Source organism: Chelonoidis abingdonii, chromosome 1, assembly GCF_003597395.2.
Source record: "Chelonoidis abingdonii isolate Lonesome George chromosome 1, CheloAbing_2.0, whole genome shotgun sequence".
Taxonomy (NCBI): Eukaryota; Metazoa; Chordata; order Testudines; family Testudinidae; genus Chelonoidis; species Chelonoidis abingdonii.
In genome coordinates, this window is record NC_133769.1 from 367,589,213 (window position 1) to 367,616,995 (window position 27,783).

A 27,783-nucleotide genomic window follows, 5' to 3' on the forward strand; every position below is an offset into this window, starting at 1 on the left:
GGCCCTTTGGAGTGCTGACCACTGACCAGTCCTCCCTCTCTCCCCGCTCTGGGGGTAGGTAGCTGTTAGCCCATTGGCAGAGAGATCCGCTGGGTGGGGCTGCGCCTGGGATGCAGGACGCCTGGGTTTTATTCCAAACTCTGTAACTAACTCTGTGACCATCCGTGCCACAGTTCCAGATCTATGTAACCGGGTGATATGATGTAGTGAGGATGGAGAAATCCGTTAACGACTAGTGCTCTGATACCAGGGCAACAGGCTCCCAGACTTTAGCAGATGTGACGGGAGGCAGGAGGTGCGAAGTGACTTGCCTGAGATGTTGGGTCAGCGCTGGAGCAGGTAGCTGAGCTCCGGCTCTCAGACCTGTATTTGGACAACTAGCCCACGGCTTATCTGTGAGCCTGTCTCTTCAGGTGCTGGCTTTATCAGCAGTCCGAGCACCTGCTAACTGGCTCTGACTGGGGCAGCTGAGGCTGGGAGGGAGACTAAAGATAATCTAGGCCTGGCCCAACACCTAAATGAATACCGTGCCTCAGTTTGTAATGAGGAGCGTAGGGGTAGCGGCAGGGCAGCTAATGGAAAGGAGGGTCTGGAAGTAGAAATTACCACATCTGAGGTGAAAGTCCAACTCAAACAGTTTAATGGGACCAAATCAGGGGCGCAGGTAATCGCCAACTAAGAATATCAGATGAATTGGCACGTGCCATTGCAAGCCCAATAGCAAGGATTTTTAATGAATCTGTAAACTCGGGGTACTACCCACTGACTGAAGAATTGCTAATACGGGACCTATTTTTAAGAAGCAGAGTGGTGGGAAGGGATCCAAGTAACTACAGGCCCGTTAGTTTGACATCAATTGTATGCAAGGTCTTGGAACAAATTTTGAAGGAGAAAGTAGCTAGGGACATAGAGGTAAATGGTAATTGGGATAAAATACAAGATGGTTTTAAAGGTAGGTTGTGCCAGACCAACTAGATCTCCTGGAGAAGAGAACTGATTTTTTTAGACAATGGAGCTACTGCATTTCCTATCTACCTGGGTGTCAGCAAGGCATTTGATACAGCTCCACATGGGAGATTATTAGTTCAATTGGAGAAGATGGGGATAAGTATGAGAAATGAGAGGTGGATATGGAACTGGTTAAAGGGCAGGCCACAAGGGGTCATACTGAAAGGTGAACTGTCCGGCTGGAGGGAGGTTATCGGCAGAGCTCTGCAGGGATCAGTCTTGGGACAGATCTTATTTAGGCTTTTCATTCATGACCTTGACACACATGTTGGAGTGTGCTAATAAAATGTGCAGATGACCCAAAGGTGGGAGGTGTTACCAGCACGAAGGAGAACAGGAGTATTGTGTAAGATCTGGACAACCTTGAAAACTGGAGTAATGAAAATGGAATGAAATTGAATAGTGCGAAGTGGAAGGTCATGCACTGAGGGACTAACAACAAGAATTTGTACTATAAGCTGGAGACGTTATCAGTTGGAAGCGACAGAGGAGGAGAAAGACCTGGGTGTATTGATTGATCACAGGATGACTGAGCCACCAATGTGATGCGGACGTGAAAAAGGCTAATGCAGTCCTAGGATGCATCAGGCGAGGTATTTCCAGTAGAGACAGGGAAGTGTTGTTGCCGCTGTTCAAGGCACTGGTGAGACCTCATCGGGATACCATGTGCAATTCTGGTCTCTCATGTTTAAGAAGGATGAATTCAAACTGGAACAGGTTCAGAGATGGGCTACTAGGATGATCCGAGGAATGAAGACCTGCCTTACGAGAGGAGACTCAAGGAACTTGGCTTGTTTAGCCAAGACTGTTCAACTGTTGTCTTGTTTAACGAAGGCTGAGGAGCTATGATTGCTCTCTGTAAATACATCAGAGGGATAAACACCAAGGAGGGGGAGGGATTATTTAAACTCACTACCAATGTGGACACAAGACCAAACGGATATAAGCTGGTCGTCAGCAAGTTGAGACTCGGAATTAGATGATTTCTAACCATCAGAGGAGAGAAGTTCTGAAACAGCCTTGCAAGGGGAGCAGTGGGGGCAAAAAACTTAACCGGCTTTAAGATTGAGCTTGAGAAGTTCACGGAGGGGCTGTCTACAGTGGTATGTGGCCCATCTGTGACAGCTAGTATAAAATTCCCCAGTGGCCAGGAATGGGACATTAGATGGAGAAGACTCTGAGCTGATACAGAGAATTTTTTCCCGAGTGTCTTTTAAATCAAGATCTGAGGATGTCAGTGACTCAGCCGGAGGTTCGGGATCTATTAGAGGAGCGGATAGGTGAGGTTCTGTGGCCTGCGATGTGCAGAAGGTCAGACTAGATGATCACGCTGGTCACTTCTGTCCTTAGTCTGAGACTGATCTGTGTGAGAATGTGTTCGCTGTAGGCAGCACGTCACCAGTCTCCTGTCCGTGCCTGTGTTTCCCCAGCCCTCCCAGTCCCTGACCGTCATCACGGACGAGGAGATGAAGACAGGCGACCCGAAGGAGACGCTGCGCCGGGCCAGCATGCAGCCCTCGCAGATCGAGAGTGCAGCTGCCCGTCGCAGCACCCTCAGCACCGGCTGGGCAGGAGGCATCGCCACGCGGCAGCAGAGGAAGCGCAGTTCAGATGAATCTCACCAGGGCCCAGACACCCCGGAGGTGAGTGCCTAGCTGAGCCCTGCCCCACTCGCTGCATGAGTGAGCCCAGGGGACAGTGCTGGTCCGTTGACTTTCACGAGCACGCAGCACTGGAAGGGGTGAGGCTGCGATGGGCTCGCTGTGGGAATTGCTGGGGGGTTCAGGTCCTGGGGGTCAGGACTGCATAGCTGGCAGCACGGAGAACACTCCTGCTGATGCTGCACAGTGTAATAGGTCCTGCCGGGGTCAGAGTGGCTGCTAGCTCCCACTCCGGGCAGGCCCAAGGAAGGGGAGCTTTCGCACACACACCCCTTAACCCCCCCGCCCCTAAAGTGCAGACAGAGCGGAGGGACCAGGACGGTGAGGGCATGTGGCTGATCTGGGGTGGGAATGCTCTTCCTGGGCAGGCAACTGGGGGATTCCCATGCCCTGAGCCTGCTGCCTGCACTCCAGCAGCACTGCAGGACCCTCCTCATTCCTCCAGTCGCCTCTGGTGCTGTCGGCTCCCCCTGGAGGATGGGGCGCATGCAGCGATGCATGTCCCTGCTGTGATAACATGCACTCTCTGCCGCTGCTGGGCTGGGAAGCAGCCAGCCCGGGTCCCAGCTTTGACTCTCTCCCTCCAGTCCAAGAAGCCAACCAGCTGCTTCCCACGGCCTCAGACGCCCAGAGAGCGGAACGAGGAGCGCAAGCGTGGCAGCAGGAAGGGCGAGCCCCAAGCCACCAGCAAGCAGGTGAGCAACTCGTCTGTGCCCCCAGGGCCGACCCGGAGCTGGCTTGAAGCCCAGGGGGTGGTTGAGCAGCACTGGCTAGCAAGGGGTAGTCGAGGGCATTGTCCCAGCTGAGGGGGGATGGGCCGCCGCAGCATGCCCTGCTCCAGACTCTGGCCAGCAGCTAGAGCGTCTGTCCCTCCCATGGCTTGCTGGGAGCGAAGGGACTGTCCAGGCCGGTGGGGCTCTGCCGGGCCACGTGGAAGGCCCCAGCCCTCCATGGCCCAGCTCTCTCTTTCCCCGCAGCCCGACCGGCGCCAGTCGATGGCCTTCAGCATCCTGAACACGCCCAAGAAGCTGGGCAGCAGCCTCCTGCGCCGAGGCACCAACCGGAAAACGACACCCAAAACCTCGCCCCGTGGCAGCGCTCGGCGGTCCCCCAGGATAGCCACGGCCAAGTCACCCAAGGGGAAGGGCAAGGTATGGAGCCCGCCTTGTGCTGGCTGTCCCTGTAGGACAGGAGTCATTCGATCCCGCCTGATCTGCAGATCCCAAGCCAGAGCACATACCCCGGGTACCCTGGTACTGAGCCCCGCACTCCCCCAGCTCCCATGGGAGTTAATTGACATGCAGCTGCTGGTGAGATGCAGCTGGAACTGTATCAGAGCACCCCCTGCTGGGCACAGTCAAGCACTGCAGGCTGGGGGGCTGAACGGTCGGTCCCTGGGAGGTGCCTGTGCCCGGACGCTGACTGGGGAGCGACAGTGCCTTGGCTTTCCCGCCACAGGCGAGGAGGCATCAGCCTTGTGGGGTGCAGGGCTGGGTTAGCAAACGCTGCCAGGAGCTGGCTGTCCGAACAGCCCCTCGGGGCTCCCAACCCCGTGTCGTGTGACCTTTCACAGACCTTCGCGGCTGGCCCGGGCTGGCCCCGTGGCAAAGCAGCAAAGCCACCTGGCTCCCTGTGTGTTGCAGGGCTCCCAGGCTGGCTGAGCCGCCCACCAGAGTAGAGCTGCAGTGAGGGGCTGGGCTGCTGACTGCGAGCACAGTGGGCTGGCACCGTCTCTAGGGGACCCGGGGTCACCCCTCCCCCCCGAATGCACTAGTCTCTGGCTGATGGTGTGGGGGGCGCATGTGGGGGGCCTGCCCTTGTCAGGTACAAGCAGCCAGGTGGCCGGGCTCTTGCTGTGGGCTATGGGGACACTGGCTTAAAGATGGACTCAGTCCATGGCCCAGCTGGTAATTCCCTCCCCTGCTGCTGACCCCTCTGGGGTGGGGCGGGGAACCTCTGCTTCCCAGCCTGCCTCTGCACCAAAGCCAATCCGCTGCTGGAGGCTGCGGGCCCTGGGGTGGCCCGTGCATGGATCCCTCTGCCTGGAGCGAAGGGAACTGGCCTCTCCTGGTTTTCCCTTTACCCTGCGTCCGTCTGGCAGAGGAGACTTTGGCTGGTGAACATCCATGCCCAGGTCTCTGGCTGTTTCACCCTTTAACACACCTTCATGGGAGCGCCCCTGGCTCTGTCCTTCGGCTGCCACCACCCGCCCCCACCCCCCCGAAGGCCTGCACCTGGTGCACCCACTGACCTGCAGTCGCTCTGGAGGGGCCCCCCAGTGCTGGGACTAACTAGATTGCCTGTTCCCTGCAGGCCAGCCGCAAGTCACCCAAGAACATGAAATTCTAACTCCCCTGACCGAGCCCCGCTCTGTGCTGGGGCTGCCCGGGGGAAGCTGTCCCGAAGGCGCCATCCTGCTATGAGCTGCTCCATCAGCCACTCTGGATCAAGCTTTTGCCCTTTCTCTCTCTCTCTCTCTCTCTCTGCTCCGAAGCCATCGGTGTGTTCCCATGAGACCCTGTTCCCCAGGGCAAAGCTGGGCAGCGAAGCTGGTACCCGAGTGCTCGGGGAGGACTTCAGGGACTGAGTCTGCTCGCTGGGCACGCTGACAGTGGAGGAGCTCTTCAGAGCAGCCCCAGCTGGGGCAGGAAAACCCAGGCGCTTCCCTGTGGGTGGTTAGCTGGCTGGGGAGGTGGAAGGGGGATCCTGGAGAGAGGGGCGAGCTCCCCAGTGAGCCCTGAGCAGAGCCCGAGGGGAAAGGGCCCTGCCCTTTGATGTGTGGCTGTGGGCTGTCTCCTGCCGTAGGCCAGCTGGGGGGAGTTCAGCATCCGTGTCCCCCTTCCTGAACTCCTGATGTGCCCCCTTCACCCACACAGCTGGGCTCCCCTCCCCCTCTGGCTCAGCCAGCCCCCCGCAGAGCACAGTGGGACCTCACGCCACCCATTGCCCCACTTCTGCCCATGGAGAACATGAAAGAACTGCTCGGAGCAGGTCGCTGGCCTGCCTGGGGGTGCCCATAGCTACGACTCGGGCCGGGAGGCACCGCTGGCTCTTAACTGGCTTAGTGGGGAGCGGGGGTTCTCACGGGGTCTCTCTTGCATGTAACTCTAGTTTGGGCTGTTCCCTGCAGGGAGCTGCCTTCCTCAAACACTAGCATCCGGCTGGGGCAGGGAAGTGGGGGCTGCAGCCGCGTGGCACTAGCGGCGTGTTTCCTATGGGGTTTGGGCACGAGGATTATGGCCAGTGGGAATTCCTCTGTATTATTCTGATCACCCCCTTCTGGGGGGGACTGATCAGCTTCTGCTGGGCTGACCCTGCACGGGACACAGGGAGGGCAGCCGGGGTCCCTGGCACAGGGTGGAGGTGCTGGGTGGGGGTCAAGCAGCAGACGCAGCGTCCCCTCCCCCTCAGGTGCATCACTTTGGGTCGTTCCATGCAGCCAGCTGGGGCTCCGCTGCGCGGTGGGGAACAGGCAGGGGCTGGGCTGCTGAGCAAGTGGGCTCTGCCCCAGCTGGGGCTAGGAGGGGTCCCACAGTCTGGGGCCGGCTGGCAGGGGAGCAGGAGTCTGACTCGTGCAGAGCTGGATGGCCAGTGCCCCGTGTCCACTGCAAGGCAGGGCAGGGTTTTAGACTCATCTCCCAGGGCTGAGCTCTCCTGTATCCCCCTGCAGAGCCCCCATCTCACCTTGTGCTCAGTCCCCCCTTCCAGTTCCCCCCGAGCTAATGACCCAGGACTGGCTTCCCGGAGCCCCAGCTTACAGTGGGCCAGGCCTCAGCAGCTGTGTTAGCCCCGCAGTTTATCATGGTTGAAAGCTGCTTGTCGGAGGCCAGCAAAGGCCCAGGCAGCTGAGAGGAGCAGCCGGGCTGCGTGTGCTCTGGGAGCAGGCCTGGGTCAGTGCCGGGGGGTGGAGGGGAGCTCTGTGCTGGCTGGCGGGGTGGGGCGAGGCTGTGGGCTGCTGGCTGGGAGGCTGCGCCCACCTCCCCGCCTGGCTGGGGCTCCCTCCTTTTTACAGACACAGTAAATGAATGACGTCTCGAATGCTCTTGGCTTTAACTGCAGAGAGCAGCCTGGGGGGCTGTGCCAGGAGGGGACCCGCTGAGCGCTCAGCTGAGGCTGTCTCGATGTCCGTGAAATGTGTCATTTTTAAACCCTTTCTACTTGTAAATAAACTGTATTTTTCTCCTGGCGGCTGCTTCCGAGGCCTCGTTTTGTGTGGAGTGAGTTCCTGCCCTCAGAGCAGCCCCTGACTGAGGCCGGGCAGGCCCAGAGAGCCACCGGTGCAGGCCCAAACCCAGCAGGAATAGGCCAGAGCCCCGCGGCCGGCTGGCTGCTCTCTGCTACAGCGTCGCCTGCTGGAACCTGCAGCAGCTTCTCCCGCGCGGAGGGCTGCAGTCTGCTGGGCATGCACTGCGTGAGCCCTGCTACTGGCACGTGAGTGGGGGGCACACAACCCCCTCCATGGAGCGAGCTGCTTCTGCATGTCAGCAGCCTGTGTCTTCTCCTACCATCCCACGCACCTCCCTCCTCTCCAGCCTGTCTCCCCTCCTCATCGCACCCAGACACCAGCACCTATCCTGGTGTCCCTCACCTGAGTCTCAGGCCTGCTGCTTCTCTACTGGCTTCTCATCCAGCTGCAGCTGCCTCCTCCTGCACCCTTCCCTCTGGCCTCCCCCTGCCCATGGCATTGTCCTGGAGCTGCCCTCTGGCTCGCTCCGTTAACTTCCCCTTCTGTCCTGTTCAAGCTGGTCCTCTTCCCCCTCTGACACCTCCTGCCCCACCCCCCCAATTGCCCTTCTGCCCTTGCTGTTCTGCAAGTGTTCAGCCCACTCTGGCTCTGCCCTGACCCACAAGGCCACTCCCCTCTGCCTCTCCCTCCACGACTGTGGCTGAGATGGCTACAAGAAAGTGGCGCAGCCCGTGCAGAGTGTTGTCTGTTTATTTAATAGATGCTGTGTGACGTGGGAAGAGAGCTGGCAGCCACAGGCCAGGGGGTGCTGGTCTCCCAGCCCCTGCCCCAAGCTGGTGCTGCCCCCAGGCATGTAACAGGCAGGGCACTGCTGGCAGCTGTTGAAGGGACCCTGCTCTTCACTCATAGGCTGGGCTGGCAGCAGGGGGTGGCTTTGGTCACTAGGGCCGAGAATGACCCTGCCAGAGCAGTGGAAGAGGGATGGGGGTGGGTAGAAGACGTGGGCCTTTCCCAGGCCGTGACCCAAGGGCAAGTCCTATGGGAGCCTCCCTCACCAGTGCAGTGTGTTTGGGGTGGGGCTCCAAGCAGACACAGGGGAAACAGAAGGGGCAGGGGAAGGCAGCTGGGCCGTGGAGGGAGGCTGGCAGGGCTTTGCCAGGGAAGTGGAGCTTGGCAGCCATGGGTACAATATCGATGCCTCTCGGGGGCCGGCGCTGCTCTCCCCGCGCTCAGTCCGTGCTCTTGGCCCTGGGGAAAGCCAAAGTGTGGTTAGTGCCAAGCTGGCAGATGTCTGCTATTTCCACACAGCTGGGGCCCCATGCAGGGATTGCCTCCCTCGGGGCTCCAGCAGCTCTGGGGGTGCAGGCTGATTCCCTACACTCTGAGCCAGCCCCTTGCAGCTGTCACTGGGGTGGAACCCAGGAGCTCTCCCCCTACTCACAGCGAAGAGAAGGGGTGGGGCTCCAGGGGCAGTGGCAGCCCCGACCCTGAGCATGGGACAGCTCCTACCCTACCTCTGGGAAAGTGCTGTACAGCTGAGACTGCAGCGGGGGCTGGGCCTTGGTGCCTCCAACCCCTTAAGAACATAAGAATGGCCAGACTGGGTCAGACCAAAGGTGCATCTAGCCCAGTGTCCTGTCTGCTGACGGTGGCCAGTGCCAGGTGCCCCAGAGGGAATGAACAGAACAGGTCATCACCAAGTGATCCATCCCTTGTCACTCATTTCCGGCTTCTGGCAAACAGGCTGGGACACCATCCCTGCCCATCCTGACCAACAGCCATTGATGGACCTGTCCTCCGTGAACTTCTCTAGTTCTTTTTTGAACCCTGTTATGGTCTTGGCCTTCACAACATCCTCCGGCAAGGAGTTCCACAGGCTGACTGTGCATTGTGTTAAGAACTACTTCTTTTTGTTTGTTTTAAACCTGCTGCCTATTAATTTCATTTGGTGACCCCTAGTTCTTGTGTTATGAGAAGGAGTAAATCACACTTCCTGATTTCCTGTTTCCATGCTTGTCATGATTTTATCAACCTCTATCATATCCCGCCTTAGCTGTCTCTTTTCCAACCTGAAAAGTCTCAGTCTTAGTAATCTCATATGGAAGCTGTTCCATGCCCCTAAGCATTTTTGTTGTCCTTTTCGGAACCTTTTCCAATTCCAATATATCTTTTTTGAGATGGGGCGACCACATCTGCACGCAGTATTCAAGATGTGGACATACCATGGATTTATACGGAGGCAACATGATATTTTCTGTCTTACTATCTATCTATCCCTTTCTTAATGATTCCCAACATTCTGTTCGCTTTTTTGACTGCGGCTGCACATTGAGTGGATGATGTCAGAGAACTACCCACAATGACTCCACGATCTCTTTCTTGAGTGGTAACAGTTCAGTTAGACCCCGTAATTAAATGGGATTATGTTTTCCAATGTGCATTACTTTGCATTTATCGGAGCATGAGCTTTCGTGGGTGAATACCCACTTCATCGGATGCATCCAACGACGTGGGTATTCACCCACGAAAGCTCATGCTCCAAAACGTCTGTTAGTCTATAAGGTGCCACAGGATTCCCTGCTGCTTTTACAGATCCAGACTAACACGGCTACCCCTCTGATACGTTGCATTTATCAACATTCAGTTTCATCTGCCATTTTGTTGCCCAGTCACCCAGCTTTGCGAGATCCTTTTGTAGCTCTTTGCAGCCTGCCTGGGACTTAACTGTGTTGAGTAGTTTTGTATCATCTCCAGATTTGGCCCCCTCGCTGTTCACCCTTTTTCCAGATCATTTATGTCTATCTTGAATAGGACTGGGCCCAGAACAGACCCCTCGGGGACACCACTATTTACCTCTCTCCATTCTGAAAACTGACCCTTTATTTCTACCCTTTGTTTCCTGCCTTTTAACCAGTCACTGACCCAGGAGAGATCCTTCCCTCTTATCCCCTGGCAGCTTCCTTTGCTTTTGAGCAGTTAGTGAGTGACCTTGTTCGAGGCTTTGCACTGGGGCTGGCCTGTGCCCACACCCTCCTCCCCATAGCCATTATGGGCTCTCACCAGTCCATGGTGGGGGTGCTCGTCAGGGTCTGGATGTCCTGCCTTGTCTCCTGCTGTGGCTCGGAGATCTGGGCTGGTGGCTCAGGGTCCCAGTGGACCAGTCCCTTTTCCAGCCCGGCTGGGTTCCTCACCATGCACAGGAACGAGGTGCTCCAGTCCCGCCGGGAGAAGGAGCGGAAGAGCAGCTCCCGGGTCAGGAGGACCTTGGTGCCCCTGGGCTCCGTTCTGTGAGGGAAGAGGCAGGGCTGCTGAGCTGGCTGCAGTGCTTGACTGGGTGTCAGCGAGGATACCAGAGAGCTGGCATGGGCCCAAACAGTCCCCCCACCCCAGAAACAGCTGCATGGACAGCTCCCAGGGCATGTTTGCAGAGGAGCGAGGGGGTGAAGCCAGGCTCACGGCACTGCACCAAGGCTCTGAGTTGCAGCTGAGCCACCCCTCCTTGCTGTGACCCACAGGGACTCAGCGCCGCTGGGCCCAAACACTTCTCCTTTAGCTCCAGTGGGCGGGTCCCAAGTCCTGGCCTGAGCTTCTCCCTCCCCAAACTACCACTGCTCAGAGCCCTGGAGCCAAAGGGGTGAGCTCCTGGGGGAAGGGGCTGGATCCAGGGCCAGGCCCCCGAGCCAGCCCCGCTGCAGGCTCTCCCTGTGCTGTCGGGCTCTCCACGCTGGGAGCAGGGCAGGTCAGCAGGCACGGGGGACCAGCTCCCCCCCATCTGGGGGTATTTACTCACACGACGTCCCCTTCGCTCACTGCCTCGTCTGGGTATCGGTCCTCCACGAAGGAGCTGTTTGCCAGCCAGTAGATGAGGGTCATCCTCGGGAAGGGGCTCTGAGCCTGGCAGTTGACACTGAAGCGTTTCCCTGGACAAGGAGGTGAAGCGACAGGAAGCTGCGACGTCAGGGGCCAAGGCAAGGGCATGTCCCCATCAGGGCCTGGCTCTGGGGTCCCCTGGCAGCAGTAGGACAACACCCCCCCCCCCCCGCCAGGGGAACATCACCATGGGAACTGCATCCCCATGGGGTGGGCCCCACTGGTGGAGGGAATGCCAGCCCTCTTGGAAATCCCAGAGCCCCCGGGGGCTGGACACACTCAGGGCCTGGACACCCTCGCGCCGCTCAAGCCAGGCGTCTCTGCTTTAGTCTGGCAGGGCCTGCATGCGGCTGGGCCCTGTTGAATTGCTACAGATGCAGAGTGTCTGGTGTGTGAATGGGAGTCAGGGCTGCTGGTCCCCTGTGTAGGGCCATGTGTGCTACCCCGACCTGCTGTGATCGATTTCTCCCCCATGCCCGCCCAGTGCCCACAGTGCATAGCTGGACAGAGAACGTCAATTACCTAGAGTGGGACTTTTCACAGGCTTCAGGGGCGTAATGAGCTGTGGGCGCAGGCTGGAAGCTGCATCTGAAAGCAGAAGCGTTTGGTGAAAGGCAGTGGGGGGCGGTTCCTTGGGGCACAGACTGGCACCTAGGCAGTGCACAAACAACACAGAGGAAGGCAGAGCACTTGCTAGACATGGGGAAACTGAGGCATGGAGCTGTCAGGTGACCAGGTGGTGATAGAGTAAATCTGGCAGATGCAGCAGTAGAGCCCCCAAGTCCAGGCTCCCAGCCAGGCCTCAGGCTGGTGGCTGCCATACACATTTCAGGGACCCCAGCCCACCTCACAGCAAGAACAGAGCTCAGAAATGATGACCATTGCCGGGGGACAGGAATATGGACAAACTTGGGGGGGGAGGGGGAGCTGAACCCTTCCTTTTAAAGCCAATGAGCTGGTCCCTGAAGCCCCCACTTGTCAAGTGTTGGCACAGCAGGTACTTTTAACCTGCAGAACTCACTGCAGCAGATTATTGATGGGAATTTAAGGCCAGAAGGCACCAGTTCTGCTCATCTAGCCTGCCCCTCTCCATCCTGGCTGGCACAGGCCATAGAGCTCACCCAACCCCCCTGCACGAGCCCAGTAATGTGTGGCTCATGGAGGGAGCAGAGCGCCTCGATTAGCCTCCAGGTGATGGAGAAGTCAAATAGGTTAACAGCTCCAGTAGGGGGGAGAACAGCATGTGCAGGGGCCTGGAGACCTTGGCAGAGTTGCAGCACACGGAGATCTCACACCGTCCGTCTGTCCCCACCCCACTACACCGGAACGGGGACAGAGCTGTTTGTCCCACACGTTCACAAACACAAGGACCCTACGCTGTCCGGCCGCCCTCGCCTTACCTGAGCTCTGGAAGTGGCTGCAGCCGCAAAGGAGGACTAGAGGGAGCCAGGGAACAGCTCCCATCACACCTGGGAGCACAAGAGAAGGCAGCATTAGCAGGGCTGGGCTGGGGTGGGGAATGGGAGCAGCCCGCCCTGCCCATGGGGTGCTCCAAGCCACAGTGCCCCACCTAGAGGCAGGGGGGCTTAGCCTGTTTCTATGGGAGGGTGGCCTGGGTTCTCATCCTGCCTCTGTTGCTGTGTGACCCTTCCCCTCACTATTCCTCAGTTTCCCCAATCTGTACAATGGGGTAATGATACAACAGGGGGCTCCATGCTTTGTGGCCAGGGCTCAGCTTGCTAAATACCCTAAGCCCCCAGCCCTGCATTCACCCTGCCGCTCCTTTCCTCTGCCTCACCCTCCAGGCTCCGTCCCAGCACTGCCCCGGCCTCTTACCCTCCAGACACAGGACGGGCTGCGAGGGCCCAGACCCCCAAAGGACTGAACTCAATGGCAGCTTGGCAGCCGAATCCCTTGGAAGCTCTGCACCCATGTAACCAAAGCAGCCACTGGCCTCCCCGCCCCGACACCCCCCCCCTCCCCCCATACCTTCATGGCTGTTGTTCCTCACGCATGGGCCGCGTGCAGGGCAGAGGATGGAAGAGATCCCCTTGAAGGCCTCACTGTTGAGCCTGTCCCCCCAACCCAAACTGCAGGAGCAAGGGGCAGGGCTGGGAACACATCCCCCTGCCCCTTCGCTTCTGCCCTTCAGAGGAGTTTGGCGCTATAAGATTTCTCTGCTGTCCCTGGCTCCCCCATCTGAGCACAGTCACTGACCACCTGTGATTCCCCCATCTCACACATAGGGAAACTGAGGCATGGCAAGCTGGGAGCTGCAGCACGGCTAGAGCACTGGGCTGGCAGCCAGGGGTCTATTCCCACTCACTGCCCCTCGGGGCCTCAGTTTTCCCTCTCACTGCTCTTGGTTTTGCTTGGAAGCTCTGGGGGGCAGGGACCATAGCGTACAGATCGAGTGCAACCACTGCACTGACCCCCACAAGCAATTAAGCGCCGTGGCAAAGGCGGTGCTGGCTGGAACTGACCCACCAGCTCCCCAGTCCAACCCCAACAGCGCCCGTCCCAGCCTGCCTGGCAGCAAGACAGGATGTCACCAACCCGTTAAAGCCAGTGAGGGGTTTTGTGTGTGTGTGTGTGTGTGTGTGTGTGTGTGTGTGTGGGCTCTGTTCTGGGGATCCCCCCCCCCCCCAAGAACATATCATGTTGTGGGGGGGTCCCAAGAATGGAGCCCCCAGCAAATCAGCCTCTTTGTGGCAGGCTGACAAAAAAAGCTGCCTTGAAGGGAAACATACTAGGTGCCCCCCCATCCACCCCCCTCCCCCCAAGTGTGAGCAGCTGCTCTTTACCTGGGCGTCTGCGGGCTGTGGCTGTGTCCATCCTGCCAGGCTGGGCTGTCTGCCCGGAGCCGCTCGTGGAGGAAGTATTTATCCTGTGGCTCACTCAGCAGGGGGATGTCCCCAGCCACTCCTAGAGCGGTGGGGGGGCGGGGGAGGAAGGGGGGGGGAATCATATATGGTGTGTGTGTGTGTGTGTGTGGGTGTGTGCGCGCGCGCGAGTTCCCTGATCACCTTTGCCACAATCCCCACACAGCAGTATGACACCTGGCCCCCAAGACCTAATGGCCCAGTAGCTGACCACCCCTCATCTCCCTGAAACCCCCACCTCCAGGTGCTGACCCCCCCCACCCCCAGCCCTGAGACAAACTCCTCTGGATGCCGACACCCCCCACCCAAATCACCCCAAGACCCACCCTCTGCGGCTGTTGACACCCCCCACCCAAATCACCCCAAGACCCACCCTCTTGCGGGCTGACACCCCACTCGTCTTGAGACATGCTCCGCTGCGACCCCCCCCCCCCCACACATTTCCCTGAACCCATCCCCTGGCTGCTGACTCCTCATCCCAAGCACCCCTCCCCACTGCTGACCCCCAACTTCCAACCACGTGCCTCTGGCTGCGTTCCTCCCAACCACTTCCTGAGACACTGCCCCACCCTGCTGCTGATGCCCCTGAGGCCCATCTCACCCAGCTCATAGATCTCACAGAGACTTAAAGTCAGAGGACCATTATGATCACTAGTCTGACCTCCTGCACAACCAGTGCCACAGAACATCACCCACCACTCCTGTAACAACCCCTGACCTACGTCGAGAGCTACTGAAGTTCCTCAATCGTGGTTTGAACCTCCAAGGTGCAGAGAATCTCCAGCAATTGACCACGCCCCACGCTGCAGAGGAAGTGAAAAAACCTCCAGGCTCTCACCATCGCCCCGCGAGGAGAAACCTTCCCGATCCCAAATATGGCGATCAGCTAACCCTGAGCACGTGGGCAAGACTCACCAGCCAGCACCCAGGAAAGAATTCTCTGTAGTAACTCGAATCCCACCCCAACATCCCATCACAGACCATTGGGAATATTACCAGCTGATAATCAGAGATCATTAAAAATTAGGCTATCCATCATACCCATCCCCTCCATAAACTTATCAAGCTAGTCTGAAGCCAGATATGTCTTTTTCCCCCCACTGCTCCCTCTGGAAGGCTGTTCCAGACCATCACCCTCTGATGGTTAGAAACAGGGCCGTCCTTAGGCATAGGCAACATAGGCAGCTGCGTAGGCACCTGAAAATTTGGGGCACCACGGGTCTTAGTGTCCATGCACTTGTTTTCCTATCCCTGTTCTGACCCTTCTGCAGCTCCCACAGATGCTGGCTGCAAGCCTGGTGAGTCTTCCCTGAGAGGAATCTATAGCTAAGAGTGAAAAAGCCCGTCCACGCTGCCAGACTATTAGCACAACATTGAAACTGTTAAGAGCCATTCAAGGGTAGTGAAGCCATTTAACAGGCATTTGCCAACCCCCAGTATTATACGAACAGGTTTCAGAGTGGTAGTCCTGTTAGCTGTCCTTGGTGGCACTCTAAGACTAACAAATTATTTGGGCAAAGCTTTCGGGGCTATAACCCACTCATCAGAATGCCCACGAAAGCTTATGCCCAAATAAATTTTAATACTGTTAGTTTCTACTTTACTGACAAAAACAATGTGCAATTAATGTGATATTTACACAGAACATGTCAGTCTACAGGACCTTAGTTTAAAATTTGCTTTAAAAATATTTCATTAGTGAGCTTGTGAAGATTATAAAATCACATCTCTAAAAATGCTTGCATAGACTTAGATGCACAATCATCTTTAGCCTAAATGTTTGGTCTTCAAGATAATGTTTTTTAAATAAATCCTTCAGAAGACCTCCCTTATCTAAATACACATTTAATTACTATAGTTGTAAAAAAAAATGCTTCAGTCTCCCTGGCCTTTCTGTCCATCCTTCACCGCCGTCCCCCCAATCCCGACGGACAGAGCCCTTAAAGGGACAACAGTCCTTCCCTCCAGATAGCTGGACAAAGAGTTCCCTTTCTTTATCTGACATCGTTGAACTAGTTTAAAGAACCCTCCAGCAAAATCATACCTTAGTAAGACATAAAATCCTGTTATACTAAATCTTTGGAAAACATTTTTTTAAAGTTGGTGAAATTTTCATAAATGTCCTATCTGCTGGAGAATCAGAACAAGTAACATTACTGTTTGCCTTTCTAAAAGCAGATATGAACATCTGTTAGAACACTACTAAGCCCTCTGATTAATTTAATATAATGCTTTTTACAATGAGGTTAATTATAGTAGTAAATCTGATGTTGGCTTAAAGGTTTGACGTACATTTAAAATCATATAAATTCATCTTAGAGAATAATCTGGCTTAAGAAATGTAAAATTAGGTAGGGCAGACATGTAATCCATTACATGTAAATGGTTGTATTCAGCAGGACTAACTGACTCATCCTTACTACGAACGTTTGCATAATAACCCTGTTCGTTACAGCGGGCAGGGGTTGTCGCTGTAAATACGCCAACTATTAGCTACGAAGGATCTTATCCGACTTACTCCCATCCTCCGACGCAGACGACAATCCGCAGCTCCCATCGACTCCACTACCGGCCGTGATGTCCGTGGAGTTCGGATCAACGGGGAAGTGCATTCGGGTATCGTATACTCGTCTAGATGAGATACAATATTATCGATCCCTGAAGAACTCATCCCTACTCCCGTACATCGGCGGTAGCTCTGGACGAACCCAAATCTCTGACAAACTTCAGGCAATCAAACCATAGTCCTGTGACGACATTTTTATTCCCAAGTTTTAGTGCTTTTCATTAGGTACCTTCTTCATGTCCATTCTGCATGAGGGAGAGGGTATGGGGGTCTCTGCGGGGAACTGTGACTCTCCGCCACAGTGAGGCAGGCCGGGCATCTCATTATCCTTTGCTGTCTCGTCCCTCCTCCCCCTCCCCCACCGGCCTGTGACCTTGGGCTGCCATTGGGCATAGGGGCACCAGTTTAATAACACTGCTTAGGGCCCCATAAATCCTAAGGATGGCCCTGGTTAGAAACCTTCATCTAATTTCAAGTCTAAACTTCCTAGTGTCCAGTTTATATTCATTTGTTCTTATGTCCACTTTGGTACTGAGCTTAAATAATTCCTCTCCCTCCCTGATATTTATCCTGCCCATATATTTATAAAGCGCAATCATACTGCTGATACCCCTCATCTTCCTGAGACCCACCCACCTGCTAACTCCCCCCAAACCTCCCCAAGAGAAGGGCTTATACTGGGTTAAATACAAGGGAGGATATCTGGTCAGGCCCATGTGTCTGTTCATTTCATAGTCAGGGTTACTGATTTTACGCCGTCCCTGCCATCCACTGAAAGCACAGCATTGCCATCAGAGCAGTTGTCGGGAAAGGGAGGAGGTGGCATTTTGGGCAGTGAAGCAAAATGCATAGAAACATCTTGGGCTTACTGGCTCAGTCCATGGAGCTGGATGGTTCTGCTAAAACATGCAGCAGTGACACAGTTAACCATGGGGAGAGGGGAGTCATTATTAGTTTCAGGGTCAACGTTCCAGTGACAGGCAAGAAGATAGCGCACACTTCTCACAAGTGGTGTTTCAGGCTGGCAGCAGACAACACTGCCCGGGTTACATGGGGGGAAAGGCAGAACTCTTTATTTCCAACCATACATAGTTGGAGGTGTAATTTAAAAAAATTAAATCAGGTGAACTGGCTCCAAAGAGCTCAGGGCCAGACTAGCAGGGTGGGCCGGGATTGCGGAGCGGCACTGCCGCCACCACATGTGCGTCGGGAGCCCAGGGCCGGGCTGGCGGGTCAAGGCATGGGCCAGGATCACGGGGCGGCGAGGGCACCCTGTGTACGTCAGGAGCCCAGGGCCAGACTAGCAGGGTAAGCCACGATCACAGGGGATCAGCCGTGGTGCATAGAGGGACCCCAGCCCAACAAAGGCAGGGGCAGTGGGTTAGGACGGACGGAACGGTGTGGGAACTCCCCCACTGGCCCAGTACGGGACATTGCCGGGCAGAGGCAGAGCGTTGCAGCAGCGGGGCGCTGAGGAGCATGTTCACGTTACATGGGCAGCGCTGTGGGCTCATTGCCTCCTGTCCCTGCACTGCCTGCTGGTAAGAGAACTGCTGACTCATTCGGCACTAGAAAGCAGTGGGGCACATGCTGAAACCAGACACAGGTGCAGCCTCTCTCGAGTCCTGCCCAGAAGCAGGCTCCAGGAAAAGCCCCCAATTGTGCGGAACTAGTAAATTTTAAGAGATTGTAAATGACAAATAACCGAAGCACATAAAGCAAAACACGCACACTAAGCTCACATGCATCTGACAATGTGGGTATTCACCCACGAAAGCTCATGCTCCAAAACGTCTGTTAGTCTATAAGGTACCACAGGATTCTCTGCTGCTTTACAGATCCAGACTAACACGGCTACCCCTCTGATACTTGACACTAAGCTTAAGATCTCAAAGAGACTGTCCCTAAACCTCTGACTGGCAGAAGCTGGGAATGAGTGACAGGGGATGGATCAGTTGGTGATGACCTGATCTGTTCATTCCCACTGGGGCACCTGGCACTGGCCACTGTTGCAAAACAGGACACTGGGCTAGATGGACCTTTGGTCTGACTGGATGTGGCCGTTCTTCTGTTTTTAGATTCCTCTGCATGCTGCCCTATCCCCAGTATTTACCGCTGTGCCAGCCTCTAGCTGCTGCGAGTTTTATCAACAGCGATTTTAGATGCACTTCCAGCTTGTTGAGGAAAATACCGAGCAGGGTCAGGAGTGGCATCGCTCGCTGCAGAAACCCACTGGAAACACTCCCAGTGGATGGTGAAACCCCACGAACTTCGTCAGGTGATCTGGCAGCTGGCTGCACCACTGAACATCTACTTCACCGATACGGGACAGGGCTAAGTTGTTAGTGCAGTCGAACCTCCTACAGGAAATATTTACAACTTGGATAAATTTTGAGTAAGGGCAGTTACACAAATACTAAGTATTACAGGGGGAGGGGAAGGGTTTAGTCTGGTTCAAAGAGAGAGAACTAGCCCAGCAATGGGAAATACAGGACTAATATCAGAAACATCAAACACCCTGAAGTGCCATTGCTCGAACAGACTATCTAGCCCTTTTGAGGGGTATGCTGCCCCTCCCCCTGTCCATGCCCCCCTGGAACCAGGGCTAGGAGTGTGGCTGTGACTTTCAGGGATGGGGAGAGGGGCAAGGGGGCCCAGGGCTGGGTGGGAAGCTGGGGATGGGGCCCCTAGGGGGGCACACCCCATAGTCTGGGGACCTCTGCTCTAAGCACTTAAAACAGAATGCAGGGAACAATCCTATATGGGGAATGGAAGCAGGTGACCCAACTGGTCCTTTCCACCTCCCCTTTCTGTCATCACCATCAGCTGCTGCCTTGCAGGTCCTAGTGGAAAGAGTGACTGAGATCCCTGCCCTAGAGCTGGGGGCTGGGAATCTGGGCTCCTGCCTTCTTTTCTCAACTCTGCCATGGCAAACATCCATCCCCATCTGTAAGAGGAGGATAATATCTCTAGGGGGTCACGAGGCTTACCATGTATACCGACTACTGGGAGCGAAGATGAGTGGCACATGTGCCTGTATTTTGGATTTGCTTCTGCTTGCACAAGAGAGTGGAAAGAAAGGAAGTTGTAAGTGCTTAATGTCACAGCAGAGGCACAGCAGCTGGGGCCTCTCCACAGGAATTTGGTCCTGACACGAACCGGGTCTATTGCTGGTGTAGAGTTGGCAGGGGATAAATTCTGTCTCTCTCTATTGAGACACCCCATCTCCCTCACTCTCTGCAGTGTGTTCTCCAGGGGATTGTCCAGGCCCTGCTGCACTAGGGCTTCCACCATTTCCCAGGGGAGATATTCCACGATGTCGCCACTCACATGCTTTCCATTGTGGACTCTAAGTTTCCTGTTACTCATTTTCATTTCCAGTTCCATGCCCTGCAGTTCCTCTCCACAGCTGGTTTTTATACACTACAAATATTTATATTTGTTCTCCCCTTGATTAGCTCCACTGCAATTTAAATTCCATTCTTTGAAAGTCAGTTGCTCCCGCCTCTTATCCAGCCTTATCTTCCTTTTCCAGACCCCGACTGGCTTCCAGTAAGAAGAAACCAAGAGAAAACAGGGGGCGTTCTAGGTGCAATTAGAATGTCATGAAAGAGGGATGGGGAGCCTGGTGCAATCCTTCTGAGAACAGAGCCCTGAACTATTCTGGCTTTTCCCTGTCACGCTACTGCTTCCCCCTCATCGAGCAAACGAGCTTACTGCCCACTATCAACATCCCATTACTGCTTTCCTGTTCAGCCCAAGGCCCCAGGAAGTAAGATGAAAGGCTGTGGCTTGGGTAGACCCCAGGTGAGTCATAGAATATCAGGGTTGGAAGGGAACTCAGGAGGTATCTAGTCCCATCTCCTACTCAAAGCAGAATCAATCCCCAACTAAATCATCCCAGCCAGGGCTTTGTCAAGCTGGGCCTTAAAAACCTCTAAGGAAGGAAATTCCACCACCTCCCTAGGTAACCCATTCCAGTGCTTTACCACCCTCTTAGTGAAATGGTGTTTCCTAATATCCAACCTAGACCTCCCCCACTGCAACTTGAGACCATTGCTCCTTGTTCTGTAATCTGCCACCACTGAGAACAGCTCTGAGCTCCATCCTCTTTGGAACCCCCTTCAGGTAGTTGAAAGCAGCTATCAAATACCCCCTCATTCTTCTCCTCTGCAGACTAAACAATCCCAGTTCCCTCAGTCTCCTATGTGCTTCAGCCCCCTAATCATTTTGGTTGCCCTCCACTGGACTCTTTCCAATTTGTTCACATTCTTCTTGTAGCGTGGGGCCCAAAACTGGACACAGTACTCCAGATGAGGCCTCACCAATCTCGAATAGAGGGGAATGATCATGTCCCTCGATATGTTGGCAGTGCCCCTATGTATACAGCCCAAAATGCTGTTAGCCTTCTTGGCAACAAGAGCACATTGTTGACTCATATCTGGGTTCTCATCCACTGTAACCCCTAGGTCCTTTTCTGCAGAACTGCTGCCTAGCCATTCGGTCCCTAGTCTGTAGCAGTGAATGGGATTCTTCCATCCTAAGTGCAGGACTCTGCACTTGTCCGTGTTGAACCTCATCAGGTTTCTTTTGGCCTAATCCTCTCATTTGTCTCGGTCCCTCTATATCCTATCCCTACCCTCCAGCGTATCTACCACTTCTCCAGGTTTAGTGTCATCTGCAAACTTGCTGTAGGGTGCAGTCCACGCCATTCTCCAGATCATTAATGAAGATATTGAACAAAACTGGCCCCAGGACTGACCGTGGGGGTGCTTCGCTTGAAACCGGCTGCCAACTAGACATGGAGCTGTTGATCACTACCCATGGAGCCCAACGATCTAGCCAGCTTTCTATCCATTGTATAGTCCATTCAGCCAGCCCATACTACTTTAACTTGCTGACAAGAATACAGTGGGAGACTGTATCAAAAGCTTTGCTAAAGACAAGGAATAACACATCCACTGCTTTCCCCTCATCCACAGAGCCGGTTATCTCCTCATAGAAGGCAATTAAGTTAGTCAGGCATGACTTGCCCTTGGTGAATCCATGCTGACTGTTCTTGATCACTTTTCTCTCCTCTAAGTGCTTCAGAATTGAGTCCTTGAGAACCTGCTCCAGGATTTTTCCAGGGACTGAGGTGAGGCTGACTGGCCTTTAGTTCCCCACATCCTCCTTCCAGGGCTGGCGCTTCCATTAGGCGACCCTAGATGGTCACCTAGGGCACCAGGATTCAGGGGGCAGCATTTTGTGCACTCCCCACGGGGCGCACGGGAGCTTCCAGTTCCGCTCCCGTCGCGCCACCGAAGAAGGACCTGCTGCTGACGCACCATGGAAAACAGCGGCATGCAGTTGAGCAGCTTAATGACTGCCACTGTCGCCTGCGGCATTTCGGCAGAGGGTCCATCTTTGGTGGCGCGATGGGAGTGGAACCAGAAGCTCCCGTGTGCCCCATGGGTAGCGCACAAAATGCCGCCCCTCGAATTCTGCCTAGGGCACCAGAAACTCTGGTGCCACTCCTGCCTCCGTCTTCCTTTTTTTAAAAATGGGCACTACATTAGCTTTTTTCGAGTCATCCGGGACCTCCCCTGATCGCAAGGAGTTTTCAAAGATAATGGCCAATGGCTCTGCAATCACATCCGCCAACTCCTTTGGCACCCTTGGATGCAGTGCATCCAGCCCCATGGACTTGTGCTCATCCAGTCTTTCTAGATAGAAGTGGTTTGGGACTTTCTCCACAGAAGGCTGGTCACCTCCTCCCCATACTGTGCTGCCCAGTGCAGCAGTCTGGGAGGTGACCTTGTTTGTGAAGACAGAGGCAAAAAAATCATTGAGTACATTAGCTTTTTCCACATCCTCTGTCACTAGGTTGCCTCCCTCATTCAGTAAGGGGCCCACACTTTCCTTGACTTTCTTCTTGTTGCTAACATACCTGAAGAAACCCTTCTTGTTACTCTTAACATCTCTTGCTAGCTGCAATTCCAAGTGTGAGATTTGGCCTTCCTGATTTCACTCCTGCATGCCCGAGCAATGTTTCTATACTCCGAGTCGAGTGGTCACTTCACATAGCTGTGGAATACTTCGCTAGTTTCCACCCATTATGCCCACACACTAAAAACCTCTGAGGATAGGAGAAGCAGCAATGGGCTTAAATTGCAGCAAGGGAGATTTAGGTTGGACATTAGGAAAAAATTCCTGTCTGGGTTGTTTAGCACTGGAATAAATTGCCTAGGGACGTTGTGGAATCTCCATCATTGGGGATTTTTAAGAGCAGGTTAGACAAACACCTGCCAGGGACAATCTAGATAATACTTAGTCCTGCCTTGAGTGCAGGGGACTGGATTAGACGAGCTCTCGAGGTCCCTTCCAGTCCTGTGATTCTAATGCTTCATGCTGTCCAGTCACCGTGTCAGGAACTGGAACCAGCTTAATCATCCTCCAGAAAAAGGTTCCTGCTGCTCACTGGTCTGTTACAGAGCTATTTAGGGGAGTGCACATAGCAGGTTTCATTACCTCCTGAACAGTAGCTCTAACTTCCATCATTTGTAAGTACCACACTCACTCATTTAGTATCAGCACAGCTGCTCTTCCCCAAATCCTCCGTCTCTTCTCCACTGCCCGCAAGACTTTTCAATAGTCATCGTTAGTAGCAAAGGTGCAGTCACCTACGACATGGCGGAAGAGCTGGATGCAGCTTCACAACAGGCTATGGAAGAGAGAATGAGGGGGTGAGGAGGAATATACTCCCTCTATCTCCCTCACAATTGTGTTGCACCTCTAGGTTACGTTCAAATCTGGCTAGCTCTTCCTCCAGATTTCTAAGAGTAGCCGCCTTCTGCCTGGCCAGACGCTATTGGCTGTGATCTTTAGGTGCCACTGTTTAGTAAGAGATGGTCCCTGCACTGAATAGCTAGATAAGACGGACCAAAGGTGGGAGGGGAAACAGATGTGGGAAAGGACGTGTCCCAGGTCATACAGCAGGCTGGTGGTAGAGCTGGAAATAGAGCCTAGGTCTCCAATCATTCCTAGCTCCCAGATCACATGGCCTCTTAGATAGCCGATGCTCAGCCAGAGCCGCTGCCTCGTCTCCCATCTTGTTTACTCCTTCCTCATTGCAGGCTCATACAAAACACAGCTACTGTTAAGATGAGTTCCTGTCTGCATCCTGTAGAACTTGCCTATACCGGTATTGCCCTGGCCTCTTCTTTTGTCATTCAGTGTTGAACGCATTCTAAAACAATACGCATTTCCTCACCCTTTGGGGGCGAAGCCAGACTTTTAGGCACCTGCTCCCCTACTTGGTGTAAACTTTGCTTGTGCCAATCAGAAACGAACACACACAGGTTTTGGCCCCCGTCCCCATGACACTTCTATGATGTCATAGTAGGTACTTTAGGCCGGCCTGCCATGTGCAGGCAGGGAGAGGAGAAAGAAAAACGAATCCTGTGTATCCCGTAACCGAGCCTGATCACTTCGAAGCCTCTCTCTCAGCTCACGTGTTTCAAACAGGGTTTCTACGTTTGCTGGTCGTTATGCGTTGGTTTGTATTTGTAAGTATCAATTAGTACTAAATGCTGCATCTTTGTTTATAAATATTGTTAGTAGATATTTTAGTCATTGTGTGTTTTAGGTTTTGTTAACTCTATTAGCTAATCATACGCTGCTCCCTTACCCCTTGTAACTGTCCCCAATAAAACTTTAAATTGATTAATTTTAGTTGTGTGTGTCTGCAGTTTGCATGGTAGCCCATATTCTCCTTGCATCCCTTACCTATACAGTCCATTTCCACGTGCAGCCTGGTAAATAACAGGCCTGCACTTCCTTTCCCCCCTGCAAATATGTGGCAATTTAATCATTCCTAGCCCCCAGATCACACTGCCTCTTAGATAGCCGATGCTCAGCCAGAGCCGCTGCCTCCTCTCCCATCTTGTTTACTCCTTCCTCTCTCATTGCAGGCTCATACTAAACACAGCTACCAAAACAGGTCTTCCTCCCCGACCTTGGCTCTAGTCCCAAATGACCATCCTTTGAGGAGCTTGAGGACACTGAAGAGCTTGTAGCCTGCTGCAGTCTCCTGTGGCCGAAGGCACCCACCCACCATTGGGTAAGTCAGTCCATAGTTTAGGAGTGTGACTGGATTCCTTGCGGACGCTAAGCTCTTGCATTCTACCATTGCCAGTTGGCAAGAAGACTCCATCCCGCCCTGATGAACAAGGACCTGTCTTGGGGATATGCAACTCTCTGCTGGATCACAACAATACAATGTACCTGGGCAGGAAGCCATTAGCCCTTAGGAAACTCCAGCAAATACTAAACAAAGCTCCTCAGCAACACCTGCATGATGAGCACATCACACCTGTGCTCGGCCCTAAGCACTTGTTTCCTATAGACAGTCAAGTTCAAGATCTCAGTGCTAATCTCCAAGGCACTCAACAGCATAGGCCCAAGCTATGTGAACAATCGCTTGAAGCTCTGGGACGAGGCCCACGGTCAACATCTCCACTCCTCTGGCACAATGGAGCTGTCAACTGCAAGGGGAGAGCCCATTCGTGCAGGACACTGAGCTTTCCCTAGGGTTAGTCCCCAGCTGTGGAATATATTCCTACAGGAGCTAATCACTTTCTGTTCTAAGCCCAAGATGCATTTCTTTGACCAGGCCTTCTGTAATAAAACTACGTTACCCAGCAAACAAAATAAATCAAGTTAATTAAAAAACCCTCAGTTTTCCCACTGGAGAGAAAGAATCATGACTAGCCTTTTTCATGTCACTTAACACACTGCTTGAAGGGGTTCAGATACCAGGGGAACCAAAGTGGTTTAAGAATCTGAGCAGATGGAACCCTGTGCTTTACATTCCTCTGGGTCAGGTCCCTGGCCTGGCCAGTTTGTCTGGTGACGCCCATTTTCAGTCGCGTAGAAGAGGGCTTCGTAGGACATATGCCAAAATATTCAATTCAACTTAGACTTTTATTAAGACTGGAGATGGAATAAAAGTCAAGCTTGGCTCACACCACTGGGCCCATGCACATGGTTATGATGCCCTTGTAGCGAGGCAGTGTGGCTCCCCTCCTCCACAGGGAGGGTTGAGCCCCGTCAATCTTCCCCCAGGGCGGAACTTCCGGGCAGAAGCCCCGCCCCTCAAAGGGTCAGGCGGCGACCCGGAAGCATAAAAGCCGGGCGCCGGCCTTCAGTTGCAGCTCAGCTGCCGGCCAGAGCAGACGTGCTGGCCGACCCTCGTCGCTGGGAGGCTGCGGAGCTCAGAGACAGGTATCAGGGCTTGCCAGAGCCAACCCGCAGCAACTACGACGCTGAGCTGCCGGAGCGACCCCGCAGCCGCTACGATGCGGAGCCACCAGAACTGACTCCCCATCGCTACGACGCGGAACTACCAGAGCTGCCCAGCCCTTACTGCGGCCCGGAGGGACCCTCGGACCAGACCTGGCCCAGCTGCCCGGAGGTGCTCCCGGATCTGCCACCCAGCCCGGACTGGGAGGAGCCCATGAGGGTGGACGACCCTGCGGACCAGGTAGGAAGTGAAGGGGGGATTGGAAGTAGCCCGGGGGCGGCTGACTATAGTCAGGCCGCAGAAGGCCCCGAGCCCATGGCCGTGTGTCTCGGCGGGATCCCCGTTGAAACACCCCGTCAGTGTGTTTCGGCCCGGATCCCCGCTGACCGCCTAGTGGCGACCGCCGCTACCAGGACCCCGGGCTGGAACGCAGAGGAGTGGGTGGGCCTGCGTTCCCCTGCCACCCGTAACCGGGTGGCAGAAACCCCCTTTCACCGCCCATTGGCTCTGCTACTACGCTGCCCTGCCCCAAAGGGCCAGAGCTTATTGACCTGTTTGTTTGGTGCCCCGCCCGAACCAAGGGCTGGGCCCCTGTTGACGCTGTCACTGCTCTGCCCTGCTCTAAAGCGGCCAGAGCTGCCAGAGCTCGTAGGGCTAACAAGCTCATACTGTGTTTGGTGCCCGCCTGCATCAAAGGCTGAACCCCTATTGACTTTGCCTGTGCTCAGTCTGCTCCACAGGGACCAAACGTCCCCCGGACGGTGGACCGCGGATCCTAAGGACAGGACCCAGAGAGAACAGAACAAGGCTGGTGTGGCTCCCTTCCTCCACAGGGAGGGTTGAGCCCCAGCCTCCCTCGTCACAGTCCTGTATTTAGTTCCATTCTCCCATTTGACCGAACCGCTCTCCATCCCTATGGGCACATCTACACAGGCAAGGGGTGGGCTTCAGAGTCGGAGCTCCAGCCCAAACCCTATCTAGACAGCTATCTTTAGAGTGCTAGCCAAGCCCCGCTCCCAGGCTGGGCTTGCTGGTGCTGAGTCTCGGCACCTCTTCTGTCAATGGTGTTTAGTAACACATGCAAATTCCACACTTGTGAGCAAGGTCCTGCCATTTTGACCCCCCGGCAACTCTTTCTTTACAGATTAAAGCACTGGACATACCCTCATGCTCCTAGAGTCACAAAGGGCAGCTGGAGTTAGCTTGGCTTCTGCTGTTGCTCTCCCCTCCCAATAACGGGACAATGCTCTATACCACCTCTGCACCCCAGATTCTAGATGCAGTCCTTTCTAAGCAGCACAACCTGTTCACAGATTCATAGACTTAGTCAGAAGGGACCATTATGGTCATCTAGTCTGACCTCCTGCACAATGCAGGCCACAGAATCTCCCCCACCCACTCCTATAACAAACTCCTAACCTATGCCCGAGTTATTGAAGTCCTCAAATCGTGGTTTAAAGACCTCAAGGTGCAGAGAATCCTCCAGCAAGTGATGCGTGCCCCTCGCTGCAGAGGAAGGCAAAAAACCTCCAGGGTCTCTGCCAATCTTCCCTGGAGGAAAATTCCTTCCCGACTCCAAATATGGTGACCAGGTAAACCCTGAGCATCTGGGCAAGACATGTTGGGCCTGGATGGTTCCACAAACACGTCTTGGCCACACTAGTGACCTGTTGAGAAACAAGTGCTCCTGGTCTTCCCTCAATAGATACTGAGGAGAGTTGGCTGTTAGCGTTGACAGAGCCAAACCATTTCCAGCTGGAGTTGAGGGTGGATAGTCACCATTCTTTATTTTTCAGTGTATATAAAAAAATGCATTTTGTTCCCACTAGGTACATGTACAGAAAGCTAAAACCACCATTAACACGGCAGCTGTGCCAATCTCCCTGGGCCACACCCCAAACTCCTGTCAGGAAAAACCCAAGAGTGAATGGATTGATTTTTAGACCACGTTGCAAGGTCTGACCCTGGCTCTGTCAAAGCCAGGGGATGTGTGCGCATTGCAAAGGCCCAAGCAAATTCCAAAGCTGAGGTCTGTCCAGCAGGAATGGGCCTCAGCCATATTGTCTGCTCAAGTATTTCAGTGGATCTCTGGGCGGGAAGAAAGAAAGAGAGGGGATTGGTGGGGTGGAGCCCAGAAATAGCTCTGGACCAAAGGGCTTTGTGCTACAAAGCCCCATCACCTTAAACTGCTGAAGCAGGTCAGTGCAATACGCTGCCAGTGCAATCTTTGGTGCACAAGTGTAACATGCTCCACATGGTCAGCACTCCAAGTAGAGAGGCAGCTGGATTCTGCAGTAGCTTATGTCTCTGTGGAGTCTTCATCTGTA

The 27,783-nt window shown here is 54.4% G+C and overlaps 2 protein-coding genes across 6 annotated transcripts in view; one reads left to right on the top strand and one right to left on the bottom strand.

Annotated features, from left to right (window-relative positions):
• Positions 1 to 6,855, top strand: part of NUMA1 (nuclear mitotic apparatus protein 1) — a 73,705-nt gene extending 66,850 nt beyond the window's left edge. For all 5 annotated transcript variants that reach the window (XM_032792685.2, XM_075061854.1, XM_075061855.1 and 2 more), the window contains 4 exons: positions 2,439 to 2,651; positions 3,257 to 3,364; positions 3,647 to 3,820; positions 4,983 to 6,855. In XM_032792685.2, the coding sequence (XP_032648576.1) occupies positions 2,439 to 2,651; positions 3,257 to 3,364; positions 3,647 to 3,820; positions 4,983 to 5,018 (531 nt within the window). In that variant the 3' untranslated portion in view covers positions 5,019 to 6,855. The remainder of the gene's footprint in view (positions 1 to 2,438; positions 2,652 to 3,256; positions 3,365 to 3,646; positions 3,821 to 4,982) is intronic.
• Positions 6,856 to 7,588: 733 nt separating this feature from the next.
• IL18BP (interleukin 18 binding protein) lies at positions 7,589 to 13,651 on the bottom strand. Its single transcript, XM_032792739.2, has 6 exons — positions 13,530 to 13,651; positions 12,126 to 12,194; positions 11,248 to 11,313; positions 10,646 to 10,775; positions 9,916 to 10,140; positions 7,589 to 8,103 (listed from the first exon to the last, which is right to left on the bottom strand). The coding sequence occupies exons 1-6, from the start codon at positions 13,558 to 13,560 to the stop codon at positions 8,085 to 8,087; spliced, it is 540 nt and encodes a 179-aa protein (XP_032648630.1). The 5' UTR covers positions 13,561 to 13,651; the 3' UTR covers positions 7,589 to 8,084.
• Between the last annotated feature and the right edge of the window lie 14,132 nt (positions 13,652 to 27,783).